The sequence below is a fragment of the Trachypithecus francoisi genome, unplaced genomic scaffold (assembly GCF_009764315.1).
Source record: "Trachypithecus francoisi isolate TF-2019V2 unplaced genomic scaffold, Tfra_2.0 Lachesis_group2, whole genome shotgun sequence".
Taxonomy (NCBI): Eukaryota; Metazoa; Chordata; class Mammalia; order Primates; family Cercopithecidae; genus Trachypithecus; species Trachypithecus francoisi.
In genome coordinates this window covers 28,374,216-28,394,613 of record NW_022681465.1, presented here as the reverse complement: position 1 = coordinate 28,394,613, position 20,398 = coordinate 28,374,216, and the positions used below count along the sequence as shown (strand labels likewise).

The window sequence follows — 20,398 nt, the reverse complement described above, 5'->3', positions numbered from 1 at the left end:
AATTGGGGCAGGTAAGGAGAAAGGTCTTGGCAATGTCAGTTTGATGAGAAATGAATTAATTCGATTATTTTCGTGGTGTGGATCAATAGTAGTCGGCCTCCACAGAGGCCCCTGGCCTGAAGGCAGCTGGATAATCAATAGGCTCACACAGAGGCGGCTCTCCTCTCCAGCAGCCGCTCTCATCTTTTCTGGGCGGGCTCTTCACGCCTGTGTAATTCTAATTTATGTCAACTAGAAATCAAAGAAATTCCAAGAGGCTTTGGTCATAGGACATTAGGGTGGACCTTTCACAATCTATTTATGTCTGTTCCTTAAGTAATGTGGCCCCCACAGCCCTCCAGGCGCCTCTACTGGCCAAGGAGGAAAAAAAACCTCCCAGCAGAAGGGTAGCCATCTGCTCCGGGCCATGGCAGAGGCGTGGGGTTAGGTAAACCGAGGCACACTTTCTCCTTCCCATCTATAACTATGCAGGGACATAAGAACCAAGCATTTTAAGCAAAATGCTTTGCCAAGAGTGGCTCCCTCAATAACGCTCTTTAATGATACCCCAGACGCTGGCATTTTCAAATCAAATGAACAGTGTATAAAATTAGTTCTGCATGAAGTTAAAAAAAAAATAGAAAGTGAAAGGGAGCTTTTAAAAGCTCCAGCATTTCTCCATCCAACTGCTTTTCACAAGGGTTTGGCATTTGAGAATTGCTACGTTTATGATGTTATTCACTGCTCATAATTCAGGCCTGCGTCTCCAAACTTCTGTATTAACACACACTGCAGAGGTTTCCACCACGACACTTTACCACCGAGGCCTCGCAAACTAGCCAGGCTGCCTCTGGTGAGGGCTGTTTTTTTCCGCCAGTGCCAGGCCATGGTGCCTCCTCCCTTCTCATCAACCTTGTCACCCCAAACATTTTTCATTAACCTTGAACACTGCATTTCCATTTGCCCTACAGCTTTCTCATGATTTTTTTTGGTCCTTTATAGTTTTGTTCTCCATCCAAACTGCCTTATAAGAAATGAAGAAAATATAATACAATTACAAGATACAGATCTATAGAGAATCTAGAATTCACTGAAGTCACAAAAAACATTTCTATGACCAAAGCTTCTGTTTATGATTGCGGTAAACAGAGTGAACATACTGCTCTTATTGGAGAGTTCCGTTGATTACACAAGTATTTTTAACTAAATCACCAAATAAATGTGAGTTAAGTTGATAGGTGATTTCGGGTCAACTCTAATTCCCAAGGTCAAGTAAGCCTTTGAACAGTCTTTAAGAATATAAGCTCACCCCAATTCATCAAAGCCGTCTCACACAGCGTTTTCTTCTCTTGGTTCTTACAATGCACTAAAGTTTAGGAGATTAAGTGGCGTCAGCTTCAAAACCCTCTAACATGCTTATCCATCCAGCAATCAGAAAAGCTACTCAAACAGGGGCTTCTTAATGCACTTCCTGACTTTACAACTGCATGGGGAATGCTGCATTGTTGAATGACTGGAGAACTCCTCCCCAGGAATCACCAATGTTGCAGCCAAACGTATTTACTGCAGTTTCGCTTAGCCCTTGTTTGACAATCCAAGTACATGTTGCTTTCATCTGCAACGAATATGTTTAACTTTTCTCATTTGTTCTCTGCTAACTTACCAAGAGAGATGGGGGGTGGGGGTCGTGGGGGGAAACACTGTTTTCCTACAACAAATACAATGCATTTTGTTATTCCTGCAATTCTTCAAAAGCTGAAATGAGGAAAAAAGCATCAGTTTGGTAAAGTATAGCCTCCAAATTAAATATAAGTGGCCCTCAATAAAACTGACTGTGAAAGAACATGCAACTAGAATGTTCTTTCTCAGAACCACAGGATCACAGAATACCAGTGCAAGGGCTTCACAAACCACATCTCTCTCCAGTGTAGGGATCCCACTGACGCCATTCCTGACCGAGGAGTTTATTGAGTAGATGTGGAGGTTCCCTGCCTCCTCCATTGACGCCATGGGTGTGCAGAAACACAGAGGAGAACTCTAATGGGTTTTATTAGTGGTTAGCAGATTTGGTTAAGGTAGGGAGAAAAGTGACAGGGCCAAATTAATTTTGTTCTTTAATGCTTTGCTGGCACAGATGATCATAGACTGCCAAGAGATGGTGTATCTTCTTCTCCATTCCCTAATCACAGTTTTTCTGTTTCCAGTTTCTATTCTTATTTTTCACCTTTATTTTTCTTGTTACTTTCTGTTTCCCTGAGTACTTGAACAGTCTTATCTTCAACTCACCCTTTTCTCCCACTGCAAATCTTTCTGCATCCCTGTGCTGGAGTAGATGGTTAATAAATTCATTCCAGATACTGAGTGTCCTACGGAGGCATTAGTTTTCCATTGCAGAGGTGTGTAGAAAGTGTAATTACTGGCCGGGCGCGGTGGCTCAAGCCTGTAATCCCAGCACTTTGGGAGGCCGAGACGGGCGGATCACGAGGTCAGGAGATCGAGACTATCCTGGCTAATACGGAGAAACCCTGTCTCTACTTAAAAATACAAAAAACTAGCTGGGCGAGGTGGCGGGCGCCTGTAGTCCCAGCTACTCGGGAGGCTGAGGCAGGAGAATGGCGTAAAAAACCCGGGAGGCGGAGCTTGCAGTGAGCTGAGATCTGGCCACTGCACTCCAGCCTGGGTGGCAGAGCAAGACTCCGTCTCAAAAAAAAAAAAAAAAAAAAAAAAAGAAAGTGTAATTACTGACATCTTTATATAAAAAAAATCTTAATTTTAAATTTAGTTGAGGAAAAAGCACAAAGGCAAAGCATTCTCTAATTTGAGTTTACTTTTTCCCTTTCTTTTTAATTTTCTCTCAAAATTGAATAGCAGGCAATATAAATTTTTTTTTCTCATTGGGAAATTCCACTATCACAGCACAGGTTAATATAATGATATTGATGATAAGAATAATCAGTAACAGATCATTTTATATATAATAGACATTATTCTAAGTGCTTTACATATGTTAACTCATTTACATGCTCATAATTCTACAAGATAGGTACTAGTACCCTCATTTTGCAAATGAGGAAACAAGCACTGAGAGGTTAGTAACTGCCCATGGTGACACAACTAGTAAGTGCAAAACCCAGATCTGAACCTGAACTCTGGCTCTGCAGACTATACCCTTGCTACTAATTTCTTTTCTTTGCTACTCAAATCTTCCTTTGAATCTTGATGGTAACTTAAAATCTGGAGATGGATGGCATGATACAAAATCTGAAAACTGAATAGCTACTTTACATTTCCATCCAACTGAACCAACAAGCAGGCTTTTCTGTGCAAGCCTTTACTTGTGCTTTGTGTGTGGTTTGGAACTGTCTTCCATCCTCACAGAGCCTCTCGTATTTGGCTCTGAGCTGCTTTAAGTCTGAGGAAGCCAGACAGCAAGGCTGGGTCCAGCATCTCCCTGAGCTGTGCTGCAGCAGGCTCTGACCAGACGGCATCGTGCTGGAGCCAATGGGTTCTCAGAGTGGCTCTCTGGTTAGAGAAAGGATTCAGAGGCAGCCCAGGGAAAGGGCTAAAACCCTCAGGGATATAGCTAATCTGAACAGTGTCTCTATTTAATTTTGGAGTAATTTGCATTTGGGTAGAAAATAACCCATTTCTTAACTAAAAATCAGCAAAATGCTGGTCAGCAAAAATGTCGGGAATAATACTCTCCTGTAGTAACTGTAACATACAACTTCTACAGTGTATCTCTGAAGATGGAGCCGATCTTAACCATCTAAAGATTACAGATTAGAAATACGGCAATTTCTGAGAATCGTTGTGGACACATATGCATGAATGCTTACATTTCGGTAGCTTTAGTTAGACAGCATTCACGTGGCAGCTTCTGCTGGAAGCTGAGGAGTTCTGCTGTCATTGATTCCTGTTTCTAGAGCACTCTGCCTATGGTAGATCCTTTAACTTGTCTTAAAAGAAGTCATTTTAAAGTGGCAGGGTTAGCAGCAGCATTAGGTTGGTTAGTAGAAAGATTTCTGGGAGACTTGCAAGCCCTGGGTCTCAGTGCTGTTGCTTAGTTACAAAGTAAGTCGCTTCTGGGCTGGGTTGAGAATATATAACAACATTTCTCTAAACATAACTAACTGGCAAAGGTCTAGTATAAGCTGGGATTCTAAAGTGTTTGGAGAAAAAGTCAATTCACAAAAAATGACAAAGGACACAAGGGCTTTGGGCCATACTTCATTTGCCCCCAGATTTGCTACATTTAGAAAATGCATGCCCTTTGAATGGCAAGTCTATTTAGTTTCACATTATTTTGCTAGATTTGTTCCTAATCACCATTTACAAAAGTAGCACACATGTGTAAATTAGTACAAGATGGCGGCACTTTCTGAGCAAGTATCTGAACTGGACCTTTTCTAAGGAAGCAGTCCCTGTGGCCAGAGAATGCCCCCTGGGTTGTGCCAGTAGCATTGGATACAGACTCCAAAGACCCGGCATGAAGTCTTGCCAGAGTATCCCTGGGCCACTGACTGGTCTTTCTGAGCCTCCATTTTCTCCACTTCACAATGCAAATAACTATTTCTTAGACTTGTTATAGGAAAAACATGGAATAAATAAAGAAGAAAACATCTGTGGAGTGCCTGGTGTCTAGTATAGGTTTTTTTTTGGTTTTTTGTTTGTTTGTTTGGGACACGGTCTTGCTCTGTCACCCAGGTGGTGTGGTACAATCACGGCTCACTGCAACCTCGGCCTCTTGAGCTCAGGGATCCTCCCACCTTAGCTTCCCTAGTAGCTGGGACTACAGGTGTGTGGCACGATGCCTGGCTAATTTTTTTTTTTTTTTTTTTTTTTTTGGTAGAGACAGGGTGTTTTGCCATGTTGCCCAGGCTGGTCTCAAACTCCTGGGCTTGAGTGATCCTTCTGCCTTGGCCTCCCAATATGCTGGGATTATAGGTGTCAGTATAGATTTTTATTATCTGTTTTCTCAGTCTTCAAAGGGTCCCACATTAAATGCTGTACCATTTCCTAAACTCATGCTCACACCGCTGGTCAGCTCCACAGGCCTTCCGCCAGGACCTCTGGAATCACTTCTTATCACGTGCTAGGAGTGGCATCTGATGTATGGGGAGATGCAAATTCCCACATACCCCCTCACTGGCCCTTTCTTGGTCCCGAATGGCCAGAATACATAGATGTTCAGTACCAAAATTACACACTTGTGAAAAACCAATTTGGCACTGTTCTTTCCACCTTTACTGTTGCTGGAAACTTGAAACACAGAATATAATTTTACGGTTAGACCCTGAAAATTGCAGTTTGTCATGTAACCTTTTACATTTTGGTCCATGGACTTATAAACAGGATGCCAAACTCTAAGTTGACTATATATATATGATTACTTTTTCTTTCTGCTTAAGCACAGCATTCATTATTAAGTGGGGAAATGCAAAGATTATCCCAGATTAGTTTACAAAAGCAGGCAAACAATGCATAGCTTAATTGTATATATATAAAATGTATATATAATATAGAATATATGGGGGTGGGGATAGAGAAGGAGAGGATACGACATCAAGCTATTAACTATACTGATATGTAGAAGGCAAACAACTTGATAGTCAACTCTTACTTTATCACATCTCATCAGCCCCAGATATCTCAGAGACTTGCTGCTCTGTGCAATCAGGGTGGCTCCTTGGTCTGTAATTTCTTTACACCATCCAACATCCACAGTCTCTATTGTCATGCTGTACCGCCCAATGGCTATGAGTGCTGCGAGAAGGGACGGAGAGAAAGCATTAGCGTTAGCAGTGTAAGGGAGCTCTATCTTGTTATGACTATTCATCTCATTTCCTCACTAAATTTGTTCCTGAAATTTTGTGTGTAAATGAATGTTTTATAAACGAAATTAAATTTGAAATGCTTTAGGAAAGCTTCCCTATGACAAACCCTTTTGCAAAGTGAATAATCATTCCATAATTTCCCTTTCATTGGACACAACCTTTTATCAGTTTTATTCATTACAAGGTTACCTGTGCTTTCAAACATTCAGCTCTGCAGAAGGAATACATTAAAATGAATTACAGATACAACGTTTAAGAAAACCCAAGTAATAATTTTACCCAAGATAACTTTAATTTTTTTTCAAGAAAAACCCATGTAAACACCGTTTTGAGGAGTGTTATACTGCATGTGAATGTCTTTACCAATTGGCATAATTTTTTCCATCTGCTTATGACCTATAAAATGTAAAAGTATAAAATATTTTTCACATTAGTGCTTCTTGGGACTGTTAGGAATTAAGAGTACATCATATATACAGCTGATTTTAACTGGTGCCATGCTAGAGTTCAGTAAAGGGAATGCATTTGTTATGGTGAATTTCCTCATCCTATCAGAAGTCTTCCTTCTATTAACATATAAAATAAAGCCTGTCATCTGTAAACCATGAGAGTATCTGTAGTCTTCTCAGCTGTTTAGCATTGTACCACCACTAAAGTGTAGACTCTTATCCCACAATCTATGACGTGCACTACTAATCACTGCAAAGCCCCACAGCTCATTACCACATCAGAGTGACCAGTTGGTGAATGTGGCTCTTTTCTACCGACTTTGATAGATGTGCCCACCTCTATATTTATGGAGCAGAAAAACAAATTTCAATACTCCAGCACCAGTTTATGGTGCATTGGTTTGTGAATGAAAACTCTGAAAACAGTGCCACAAATATCAAAAAGAAAAGAGAAATGGTTTTCTGATACTTTCCTCATTCTATGACAGCATAAGTTGATTTCTGTGACAATAAAGGTGAATGATAGCTCCCAAAATGTGTTGACTAGATGGATAAAGTACTCATGTTAACAAATGTTACTCCTACAGCTCACAGAAGAGAATATCTGGAAAAGTCTTTCTTTGCTAATTACCTCAGTATTTTTTTTTTTTTTACTAGAAAACTCATGTCTGTGCATTCCAATAGGAAAGCACTCCCAAGGAGCCAGATATTTAATGTTTACACAAACAGCAATCATGATCCCAGTATTTTACAGTGAAAATACAATAGAGAGAATTTTTTAAAAAATTTCTTTATGTACCAGTTTGTTAATGTTTTCATCTTTGTGCATGCTGTTTTGATATTTAAAGTTTTCCAAGGGATTTGGGGATTTGCCAACTACTAAAAGTTTGCAGAAATGGTCTGAATACTATTTTTGTGTAGAAGGAGCAACATCTCAGGTTAATTTTGGTATCTCTGACCTAAGGAAATTGTTCTCCCTGGTACCATCATAACTTTCATTGGTTACGATATCCTGAAGATCTGCTAAGAAAAATGAAGTAGGGGATACATAACATAAATCCCTTTTAATACAAAGCGCTCAAACTATAATTTCCAAAGATGACAAAGCACCACTTGCAGGATGGCTTGAGGTTGGTAGATTTTGTGAAGTTGTTTCATTGAGGTCTGAGGCTAGAACATGAAAGCCTGGTACTATCCAGAAAAGCCCTGACTATCACAACCTGCTTTATAAGCAGATAAAGCGACAATAGCTATTGATTCTGGGTGGTAAAATTACTGATGTTTGGAGGCTTTTCTTCTGACTTAGCACTATTTACTGAAGTTAGAATGAAACTTTATTATTTCTTAATGCATTCATTTATTTAATAACCACCTCATGAGCTCTAGAGCATTTTTGCCAACATTTATTGACTACACTCCATGTGCCAGGCCCTTGGCTAAGAATTTCAGGTGCATTATCTGATTTATTACTAACTGCAACCCTGTTAAGTCTTACTGTTATTTCCACTTTAATAATCAGGAAACGGAGTCACAGAGAGATTGAATAACTTTCCTAGTGTCACAAGATAGTAAGTTGGGGAGTGGATTTTAAGTTGGGAGCCAGCTCCCAGCAGAACCATGGGGCAAGGCACCTGGAAGTTCTCACAGGCCATGCCACCAGTGGTGGAACTGTAGTGTGACATGCTGGGCCTATGCTGGTTACTAGGAATATAAGATTCATGGAGCTCAGAGGCCAGTTGAGTGGAGGTGGGGGGTGGGTGTGAGGTGGGGTAGAAATGAAGAACAGCTCAGTAAACAGTCACAATCCAAGGCTCACCCCCTATCTCTTCCCTTTTCCAACTCCTTACCTTTCAGATCTCAGGTCAAAGGTCAACTTCTCAGAACTGATCACCCTAGCATTTTATTGCTATTGGGAATGTTATTATTTGTTTACTTCTTTGTGGCCCACTCCCTCAGTAGAATGACAGCTCCTATTCACTGCTGTGTGCCCAGCACCCAACACATGCCTCATACAGAGGAGGTTCTTAAAAATATCCATTGAATACAGCAACAACTATAACAGAGGCATGCTGAGGGGGCATAAGAGCCCCCTCATGCTTCAGGGAAATGGAGATATGTCAGAAGCCCTCACAGAACAGTTGAGTTAGGTCTTGAAGGATGAGTAAGGGTTTTCCAGGTAAACAAAGGAACACGGATAGGTATGTTGGGCAAAGGAAACAGCATGTGTGAAAGTAGAGAGATGAGAAAGGACAAGTGAGCTGCAGGTATTCCACGTGGCTGAAGTAAAAACAAGTACAAGAAAGTGGGAAGACTCATTTCAGAGAGACTTATTCAGTGATTAATGAGGGTGGTATAAGAGACACAGAGTAACAAAACCAAGCAGAGTCCTTAATGTCATGAAGTTTATAGTCTAGCAGAAGAGACAGATGTGAAACCAATAAGCATAAAAGTAAACATAACTCTAAACTGTTAAAAGTGCTCTGAAGGAAATGGACTGACCACTGTAGGATAGAATAACATTTAGCTGGGGGCTTCAGGGAGGGTCTCTCTGATAAAGGTACTCTTAATTCTTCCAACAGCTCTGCAGAACAATAACCATTTCAGAGGTAAGAAAACAGAGGTTCAATAGCTCATCAAGGCCCAAAATCTAATAAAGTGGCAGAACTGGCGTGCAAACTAAGGCTGTTTGGTCATTTGGCCAGTGCTTATTCTGTTACAGCAGCAGCACCTAGGGTGGGAGTAGAGCCCTGCACATGGTCAGAATGGATCTGGCCTGAGGGAATCTTCTGATTCCAAAATATACAGCATGTAATTTGCCTCTCTCTGACTATATCATGTCCTTGGACAGTTTTTCATTGTTGTTTCACAGCTAGCTATAAAACCTGTAGTGTGGTCTAGTCTCAAGTTCGGTTCTAGCCCTACTACCTAGCAGATCTTTGACACTGGGATCATGTTTAACTTTTCTGAGTCTCAGCATCCTTACCTGGACAATGGGGAGGTTGACTGTATGCCCTGTCTACTTCATGAGGTTGGTTTGTGGCTCAAGTGAGATAATAGATGTAAGGGACTTTGCACTACATAAATGTCATAATTTATTTGATATTTCCCCAATCCATCCTACAGTTGAGTAGTTGCTATAAAATGAAAAGACTTGAAAGAATTTTGAAAAATAAAAAACTCTGGGCAAATGATAGCATTATATAAATACTTAGTCATTATGTCACTGCTAGAGTTCTTGAACTGCCTACTCTCTATCAGTGATCATAAAATTCTAGTCTGCACCTGGGCTGATAGGGCTGTAAATGTAATGTATCATTACTACCTTCATTAGAGGCTGTTGACACATTACAATGGTATTTATTGAACCTTGAAAAGGGATAAATTATGCAAGACTAATTCCTAACTCCAATGCGATTTTAATATACTTTTTAATGTGCTAAGTGCAACTAATGAAGAAAGTTAAATTTTAAAAAAGGTACACAAATTAAAAGCTGTAGTTCAGTAACTTGTGTGTTGATGAAGGATATACATTAACCCCCTAACAGTCATCCCCATAGGCATACAAATGACAGACAGAGTGATTAAAAGACTTAAGCACACATGCACTTAATTTTGACCAAGAAATTCCATTTCTAGGATTCTACTCAGACAATATACCTCTAATAGTATAAAATTACTTCAATATATACAAGTTTATTTATTGGAGCACTGATTGTAATTGCAAAATAATAGTAACAGCCTAAATATCCATAAATAGGAGAGTGGTCGAATAACTATGCTATATCCACACAACTGAATAATACTATGCCACGCTAAAAATATGAATAAGGAAAATCCCTAGGAATTAATTTGGAATGATTTTCAAATCATTAAGTAAAACAAAAGCAGAGGCCAAAAGAGTTTATATGATGTGCTACCACCCTTCATAAAAAGCATAAGGGAATATAATAAAATACATATTAATCTGCTCATCTGTGCACAAGTAACAGGAGAAGCATAAACCAGAAACCACAAAATACTGTGTGACTATGAAGGCTGGTAAAAAATAAAGAAGCAGGCATGAGTGTGGGGGTGCGGTTGTGAGGAAGAAGAGATAGAAGAGATACTTCTTGTAATAGCTCTTTTTTATATAACTTTGACTCTCTGAACCATAGTAATGCTTTACACACTTCTCAAAGTAAAAAAAAAAAATGTGTAAGAATCCAAAGAGGAATACAAAGAGTAACAAATGAACTCAAATAAACAGCATAACCCAGATGAATAATACAACTATGGCAAGGGGATAGGAATTAAAAATGAATTTAAGTCACTTTGGAAACATGATCTTGACTGTATATTACAAGAGGAAAACCAAAAAGCATTGTGAGCAAACAAATACTATACTATAGTAAGTAAATTTATTTGTCACAAGAGTATGAGTTAGGAATTTAGTAACTACTCTGTGTAATCTAGGATTGCAAATAATGACAGCTAGGGTTTTCACTCTTAGAGAAAGAAGTTACAAATAAGAAAATAGGAGAGGCACACACATACACAGATACATAGGTAGCTATAGAAGTAAGTGATAAGTACTGTGTATGTGTATTCCTGGTTTAGTGTACATATATATTTCCTAGCTCTTTCTGCTGGGAGGGACTGGGGGCAATGGCAGCCTAGCAGCACTCAGATCTTTATTTCCAAATATCATTCTCCAATGAAAGGAATCAGAGCTTTGTAGAGAAATGGCTGATTTCAGGACTGGAGCAGGGAAGGTACAAGATGAGTCTGGAACATCTAGTGATGTCAGAAAAAGAAGAGCTTTTAAAAGAATGGGGGCATTTCAAAAGGACACAGGATCCAATCAGAAGAAGCTGCCAGTGACCAAAGCTGGAACAATCTGAACATCAAAATAAATAATGATAGTATGGATTATAGTTCATAAAATAAGTATCCACAAGTCCATACTGATACAAATAGTCAGATAAACATATTAACATCATATGTACTCCCTGATGACCTCTACAATATTATTGCCAAGATGAATAATTTCAATGTACTTATAAGAAAACACCACACAAATCCAAAATGAAAAACATTCTATGAATTAATTAACTAGTACTCATCAAAAGGGTCAAAGTAATGAAATAAAAAAAAAAAGGACAAGGAACTGTTGCAAATTGGAAGAAACTAGGATGACATGACAATTAAACATGATGTGGGGTTCTGGGTTGGATCCTGGAAGAGACAAATCAGGGAAAACTAGTTAAATTTAAATAAGACTTGTAGTTCACTTAATTGTTTCATGTTAATTTCATGGCTTTGATGACTGTATTGTAGTTATAGAGGTCGTTAAAGTTAGAAGTAGCTGGGTGAAGAGTTATATGTAAACTCTACTATTTTTGCAACTTTTCTGTAATTCGAAAATGATTTCAAAACAAGGAGTAAAAAAAGTATGGACAAGCTAACAATAGATAACAAGTGAATGAATTAAGTAGAGGACTAAAATTTTCTAAGTGTGACAACATTTTCACAATGGAACATCGGATATATAAATGTGAGGACTAAAAATACATTTCCTCCTCATAGAAGGAAGATTAGTCATACAAGTGCATTAACAAGCGACCTGCATGTGCCACTTTGTCCTTTCCAGTTCTATCTTCTGCTATGGATCTATGTACCTGTAATAAAATCAGAAGAAAAGCCCTAGTGCTTGAAAGAATTAGGGTTAAAATTTAACAGTAGGATTAACATCTTTCATGTAATACGTCGATAAAAGCCATTTGCAAAGAAATTTCTTGGCACGGTTACAAAGAGATAAATATGAAACGTGCTCTTCTTTGTAGAAGCCACAGAAGCTCCAAAAACAAAGAAATGACACTTTCAGAATCATTTGTTGCATTGATGGTCCCTGTGAAGGCTCCCTCCACCCCGCAGGGACCACAGGGATGATTCCTAACTCAGGCTGCTCAGGAGAATCACAGGTGTCTATTCAAAGTACAGATACCTGAGTCCCACCCCTGGAGAATCTGATTCAGGAGAAGCTATAAAAGGTTTTGTGATCCTGATATGCAGCTAGGGCTGAGAACCACTGGAAGACAATAACCTACAGCTTGGGCAAAGTCAGTCAAGTGAAAACAGAAGAGCTTCCTTTTAAGGATATAAATAGCTAATGTGTTCTGACACTTTAAAACAATTTGGTCTCTCAAACGGTAGTTACTTTTGTATATAATCCAATACTTTTAAATCTCTTTACTTCTAATTTATGTCCTTTCCATCCACTTTTGTACATTATTATATTCTCCCTATTTTCTATAGTAAACTGCACACTGACCACACTCTAAAACATTTTTCCAGATCGTTCTTTTTTTGCAACATTTTGTAAACATTTTCCTTTTCTTCATTGTACTTATTTTATATTTCTAATGTAGCACTTACCAGAGTTTGTTTCATGTTAAAATTATTTATCAACATGTCTGTCTACCCCATTAGATTGTAAAATCCTTGAAGCAGTGAATAAGGAGTGTGTTTTATCTAGGACCTCTGAATGTCTGAAAATCAAGTGTCACTCATTTTTCATAGTTTTAATTAACTTTCTGAAAGCATAACTAACTGTAGACAGTTGCACATGTCTGAAGGGTACACCTTGGTGAATTTTAGCAAAGTTCACACAGCTGTGTGACAGTTTCTAGGCTGAGAAACAGAGCAAGTCCAGCATGCCTGCGGTCTTTCACCCCCACTTTAGTCACTTCTATTCTCCCAGCAAGGATAATCATGATCTTGACTTCCAATCACACACATTACCATTCCTGTTTTGAACTTGATATAGAGTCAAACATCAAACATTCTTCTGGGTTTTTAGCTGCCCATTACGCATGTGAGATCCATCCACGTTGCTATGTATACTGGTAGTGTTATTCATTTCTCAATGCTGTATAGTATTTCATTCTGCTGATGGACATCTGGGTGGATTCCGCCTTGTGGCTATTACAGATAATGCTGCTGTGAACATTCGCATACATGTCTTTGTGTGGACATATGTTTTCATTTCACTTGGGCAATTACCTATGAGTGGAATTTGTGGGTCACATGGTAACTGTATGTTTAACTTTATAAAAAACTGCTAAAGTGTTTTCCCAAAGTGGCTGTACCATTGCACATTGCCACCAGTATGTCTGCAAGGTTCCAGTTTCCCTTGCATTCTTGGTACGTGATAACGTGTCTCTCTTGGATCACAGCTGTTCCAGTGAGTAGGTAGTAGTACCTTCTCGTGGGTTTTAATTTCCATTTCCCTAAAGATTAATGGTATTGTATTACCTTTATCATGGTGTCATACTTTAAAATAATTCTAGCAGAGTGCCTCTACCCTTGTAATACTTAGTAGATACCTATTAAATTAAATTAATGATGGGAAGGCACATAATTTTTCTGTTATTAGACTACAGCAAAGAATACCTTTCTAAACACCAGATAATTTCCCATGTAATCTGAAGACATGAAGCTTAAGTAAATTCAGGGAAAAATAAGGTTATAGAAAATGTTGCAAATGTTCAATTGTTTGTGAAAATTTTAAAGATGGTGGAGTATTTTTTATTTAGAAACTTTGAATCTCTGAAAATCAAGTGGAAAAATACAAATAATAAAAATGATTGCCCATCAACGGTGGATAACATTAGAGACTAAAAATTTGAATTGTGCTAGCATTTTCAAGCAGCTGCATGCAGGGGCATTCGTTTTATATAACTCTGCTTATTGAATTCAGAATAGCAACACTCAGGTATTGTCTGACTCACAAAGGGAACAAGCTGGCTGTGGCCCTTGACCTTTCTGGGTAGAGGCTCTCCTGCCCTGTAACTCCTGAAACAGTAATGCAAGACTTATTTATAGGTTGCATCTGCTTTCCTCCCTTTGAGATGAACAAGTTGGTGAAAAAGTCAGTTCAAGTGAAGAATTTTTTAAACAAATGTGTTTTAAGCATCAGCAGCAAGGGTAAGCATTTACCCATTGTCCCTTATTTATTTTTATTTTGAAAACAGAAAGACACAAATTCGATTGAGTATGTAGAAATGATTCCTATTATGTGACTTCCAAAAATGTCATAAACAAGGGGCATATTTAGAACCTATATTTAACAGGAACCTGATCCACTGCTCTGGTTTTCAGTGGTGCAGTATTTGGTGGGAACCAACCCTTTTAGTAGAATGTTAGGTTCCCCTGACAATCCCCTATTAAATTTTAAAATTAAAGATGAGGAAGAAAAAGAACCTTACAACTCTAACATTAGCTGAGAACCTAAAGTCCCTGGTTCAATGATTCTTTCTTATTCCAGCCTGCATAAATACATATATTACTCATCAAAGAATTATGCATCCTTTTCAAAATCCTGACATTACATTAGATTTCCTCACTTTATGAGAAATGAATTCTGAGTTTAAATATGTTAGTTTGCAGAGATGGAAAAGTACATTAGTGTCTCTGTCATATATCCGCCTTGTCCAGCTCTCTAAACTGAGTTTTTCAGATCACTGTAAAGACAGAGTATCAGTTTTAAGCAGGTCTCAGATTAAAAAAAAAATTGAAGCTGGGCATGGTGGTTCATGCCTGCAATCCCTGTACTTTGGGGGGCCAAGGCAGGCAGATTGCTTAAGGCCCGTAGTTCGAGACCAGCCTGGGCAACATGGCAAAACTTCGTCTCTACAAAAAATAAAAAAGAAATAAGCTGGGTATGGTAATGTACACCTGTGGTCCCAACTACTGGGGAGGCTGAGGCGGGAGGATTGCTTGGGCCTGGGAGGTGGAGGTTGCATTGAGCCAAGATCATGCCACTATACTCCAGCCTGGGGGACAGAGCGAAACCTTGTCTTAAGAAAAAAAAAAAAAATTCTCTGACCTAGTGTGCATGAGTAGGATGCGATTTCAGTGAACACCACTTAAAAGACACGAAGGTTGGTGAAAACACACATGTTGTCAGACTGACCAATAAACATTGTAGAAGTATTCTGACAGTGAAGCAAAGGAAACTGGAGGAAAAGGGAAGAACATGGGGGATAATGGCAGAGTGAATAGATTATCTTTTCTTTTATTCGACAAATACAAATTGAGTACCCACTATGTGTCAGGTAAATGTTTCAGTGGTTGGGGATAAAAAGGTCAAATTCCTGGTCTTGTGGAGCTTGTATTTGGGATACAAATAAGTAAGTAGAATATATAATTTGTCAGATGGCAATAATTCTTTGGAGAAAAATAAAGCAGGGACCAGGATGAGAGTGTTGAGGTTTTAATGAAGTCTGCTAGGGAAGCCCTCACAAAGAAAGTGACATTTGACCAAAACCTGAAGTGCTGGGGTAGTAAGCCATAAAGATATCTACGGGAAAGGCTTTCCATGCAGAGAAAACCCAGTGCCAAGGCCACGAGGTAGGAAGACTGCTGGCTTGTTCCAAAACGATGGAGTGCCATTAAGATGAGATCAGGGAGTTAATGGAAAAGAGGATGGAAAAATAACCTCGTAGGCCATTTTTAACAATATTGGCTTTCACTCTAAATAAAACGGGAATTGACCGAAATATTTGGGGCACAGGAGTGATATAATTTAAGTTAAATTTTCAACGAATTGCTCCAGCTTCTGGGTTGAGAACAGACTGTAAGGAGGTAAGAACAGAAGCAGGAAGACCAATAAGGAGGCCATTGCAATTATCCAAGCAAGAAGTGATAATGGATTGGCCTAGGGCTGCATAATAGAGATGGAGAGAAGGGGTTGAATTTTGAATCGATTTTAAAGATAGGACCAACAGCATATGCTCATAGATTGAATGTGGAGTGAGAAAAAGAGGACTCAAGGATGTAAAAAGAAAAAAAATTTCTTGGCTCTTAGATTTTGAAGGAAATTTCTTACATGGAATTTTACATAGTTGCTCTTTGTGTCCTTGTATGTCTAAGTGTCCTTGGATTGGTAGGAATATACTGATTTCTTCTACTGGATATAAACTCCACTGAGGGGGCAAAGACCACTCTTATTAATCTTTGCATCATCATTGTCTAGATGAGTCTTTCTTATTATGCAATATCTATTTGTTTAAATAGAGATACTGTTTAACTTACAATGGGGTTATGTCCCAATAAACCCATCATAAGTTTAAAATATCGTAAGTTGAAAGTGCATTTAATATACCCAACCTACAGGACATCATAACTTAGCCTAGCCCATCTTAAATGTGCTCAGTCACTTACATCAGCCTACAGTTGGGCAAAATCATCTAACACAAAGCCCATTTTATAATAAAGTTATTGAATATCTCATATAATTTATTGAATACTACACTGAAAGAAAAAAACAAAATGGTTGTATGAGAACTCTAAGTACCATCTCTACTGAATGTGTATTGCTTTGACACCATCATAAAATTGAACAATCATAACTCAAACCAACGTAATCTAGGGACTGTGTATGTGTACATATTAGTTATTACAATTATAAGCACTTGGGGAAAAATCAGAAAGGGGTCTTGTTCATTGGTCTAGAGTTCACACTTATTCTTTTATTCTAAAAGTATTTATTGGGTAGCTACAAATATGTCAATCACTGTGATGACTGTGTCACTGAGATGTCTTTGCTAGGGGGAGATTATAGGTAATACATATTTTTCCTTACATGTTTGTGTATTTAAAATTTTTCAACATTATGCATGCTTTATTTTTACAAAGTAAAAAGAAAAACATTTTAAAAGGCTTCTACTGAATAGATCACTTAATTTTTCCAGAGTAAAACCGAAAACTTGACATTTCCTACAGTGAATTTTCTCTCTAATCCAGTGCTCCCCAAGGCAAACAAACCTACCTACTGGTGCCAAAATCCAACACCTAAAATCATGTAAAATTATGTGGGGAAAAAAATATAAAGCTATTTACAAACTAAAACTAAACACGGAAAAATGTAGCCCAATTGTTTCTCCCTAACTGCAACCAGTACAGTTGGAACTCAGAGGCGGTTGTCTGGAATGTGGATTAGCATAGATATTTGCAATGATTTTTGCTATGGGCATTTCTTCCATAAGAAAGGCAAAGGAAATAAAAATATGAAATTCAAAACATTTCCAGTTTTTATAGTTTAGTAGAGAACTAGATTAGAATACAGCAAATAATAATTTTTCTATATTGTTTTTGATTTTCTCTATTATCTTCCTATCAATGGCCCCTTCCATTCCCAGTTTGCTGTCTAATATACCTGTCTATCTCTCAAGTCCAGCAATTATTTCAATCCAAAACTCCAGCAATGGGACTTGCGGGTATCATTGTCAGGGTTAGGAACTAATGAAAAAGTAGGGGACACAATCAAAGGAATGGAAAGTAGAAAAAGAAAGCACAAGAGGGAGTAACAAAACAGGGAGGGAAAGTAAACATTGAGAGAAAAAAGTTGAGGTGCATAGAATAAGCAGGATGGATGATACAGAAGGGAGAGGCCCGGTTCTGGATCTGCTCATCTGGGAGCTTAAACCATGCACACAAGCACACTGCTCACATGTGCACACACACACACATATATACACCAATATCACACACATTTATCCCTAGACCTTAACCCACAGGCAGATTTAGCATGAAGCTAATGAAGGTTGAGCTTCAGGGTTTATCACTTACATGGACCTATACATTAGAAGGTCCTAGAAGTGTATTCACATGGTAATATGTTTTGGAAAGTCTGTAAAAACAAGATAGTGTTGTATTCTTTTTCTTACAGAGCGCTTTCATATTGTATATAATCCTCAGGCACTACAAAATCCTGAATCTGTCCCTGACCCAACCAACAATATTCTGATTCCAGTGGGTTTGAGGATAAAGGCTGTCTTTTTTTTTTTTTTTCTTTTTCCTTAAATGTCACCAAGTGATTTTGATACATAGCTAGCTTTGGAAATCACTGACGAAGGACTACAGAATGATCAGTTTAATGAGTTTCTGACACCTAGGTGGTATTTCTTTCTGGAGTTTTGCCACCATTGATTGCGACATAAACCATATAACACTATGCAGTTTGGAAAAAGCTGACAATTGGCAACATTCACTTGCACATTGCAGTGATGAATCACATAACCCTCTGTGCCGAGTAATTAACTATCCATTTGTATGTACTGGCTGTAGCGATACAGTTCTTTCCAACGAGGAAGGAAGGGAATTTGGACATAACATTAACAGTTGTTAATACCAAGCAAATAGAGCAAATTGGATTTATTAAAAAGAGTATGTGTGTGGATTTTTCCCTAGGAGTTGATATAATTTGTCTAGCTTTCTAATTATAGCTGGGACAGAAAATGGCTGAACCCAAAGACCTCTCACGGTATCTAATAAACTTTTACTTACAGGGAGAACATTTCTTGGGTAGGAGAATGACAAATAATTTACTAAGCTTTTCCTGAAAGATAGCTAAAGGTGTTTCACCTATATCCAGCTGATGAATTAGCTTTAGCTAATAATCAGTGTCATGAGACAGGGAAGAAGCAGCCTGTAATTACTTTGAAAGGAATGAAGGAACAGATCTGATAAAGAAACTAAATCAGCTAATTCCTCTAGTGGCATACTGAGTGGGAGAGAAGCTTACTTTACTGCAAGTTTTAAAGTGAGGCAAAGATGGGGGGCATCAGTGGTTTTTACCTGCCTGGCATCAATTCTCATTTTCTCACAAGAAACTCTCAATTTTCCTTTCCATAGGATGCCATTTAGGGCATATGATCCAAGATTCCCTGCCTTCTTTAGGCCAGGGGTAGGCATGTGTCCCAAACCTGACTAACCATTCTCAGTTGCAAATAATCTGAATCCTGCCTGCAATGACTTAAGAAGAAAACCATCTGGAGCTGATCCACCCTGGGGGACATTATATATAAATCTTACTCTTACAGATAATTATACATGTGTGGAGATTTATACATAAATCTCATTCATATATATAATTACACATGCTTTTAAAAATGTATTTGTTTTTACATAAATTTAATCAAAATAGAATTGCAACTATAAGAATCACAGATTTTCAGCTATTTCTTTACCATAAAATACAATAATTTTAAAAATAATTTACATCAATTGATACAAAATTTTATGGAACCTTTAATAATTTGGAGTCATTTAAAAAATTATGCACTTTAAATTCAGATAGAATCTATTAGGAATCAGTTCTAGGAAAGATGAGAAAACTGGCAAGCACTTGTCCCTTTTCCCTCTTCCTCCTTTTATTTTTGTTAGCTATATTATTATTTTTACATTGTCAGGTTTTAATGTTTCTGTCTTCTCTTGTAACCACAATTCTCATGGTTGTTTTCCTCTTGTTCTATACTTAGCATATGATTATCCACAATTTTTTAAAGTTCTTGAGATCTTTATTGTGATTAATCTCTGGTGGCTAGATACCACCTTTAAGCATTTTTTTTTAAAAGAAAGATTCATCATATATTCCCTAAGTTCTTGTGTGCTTGAGGAGGACTGGTACCCTCATGCTTGGGGAAGAACAACATGGCTAAATACTGAATTTTGGGATCATCCTTAATTTTACCTTCGAGGCTTTATAGACTCGGTGCATCAGTTTGCTGTGAAGAAGCCTAAGTCTAACATGGTTTCTTACCCTTCTTATGTATCTAGCTTTTAATGTCTGAAGCTATATTCTTCCTTTGTATCTTAGGTCAATACCTTTATCAGGACATGTTTTCATTGTTCTGTAGCAATTTATTTAACTGGAACTTCACAGGCTCTTTTAATTTTTATAGATTCAAAACCCTTTAGACACAAGATCCACAAACGTCACTCCTGTTCTGTTGGTCTCACTTCACTCCCCATCCCCACTTTTCTGTAAATGGTGCTCTCAAATAAAATGCAAGTTAATAGGACTGTAAGTGATCCTATGTGTGTTCCTTTCAGATTGTTTCTTCTTTGATTGACAGGGGTTGGTTATCTGTCGGGAATACGGGAAAGTGATTAATGAGCTAGAGCCAATTAGAAGGTGAGTATTGTGAGCATCCACTTAAAACACTGTGACACTAATCATCTCCACGTGAGCAGTACATCTCTCCAGTAAATTGCATATCAGAGTAAAAAGTGATCTCTTGCAGTTCTTGTGTATTTTAATGCAATACTGTAAACCTGGAATAACATTATGGGACACATACAACATGCAAC

At 38.1% G+C, this 20,398-nt stretch overlaps 1 protein-coding gene across 2 annotated transcripts in view; it reads right to left on the bottom strand.

Annotated features, from left to right (window-relative positions):
* The window catches only part of FBXL17 (F-box and leucine rich repeat protein 17), a 550,690-nt gene that overhangs the window by 17,072 nt on the left and 513,220 nt on the right, over nucleotides 1-20,398 (bottom strand). For both annotated transcript variants that reach the window (XM_033178969.1, XM_033178970.1), the window contains one exon: nucleotides 5,603-5,745. In XM_033178969.1, coding sequence (XP_033034860.1) covers nucleotides 5,603-5,745 — 143 coding nt within the window. The remainder of the gene's footprint in view (nucleotides 1-5,602; nucleotides 5,746-20,398) is intronic.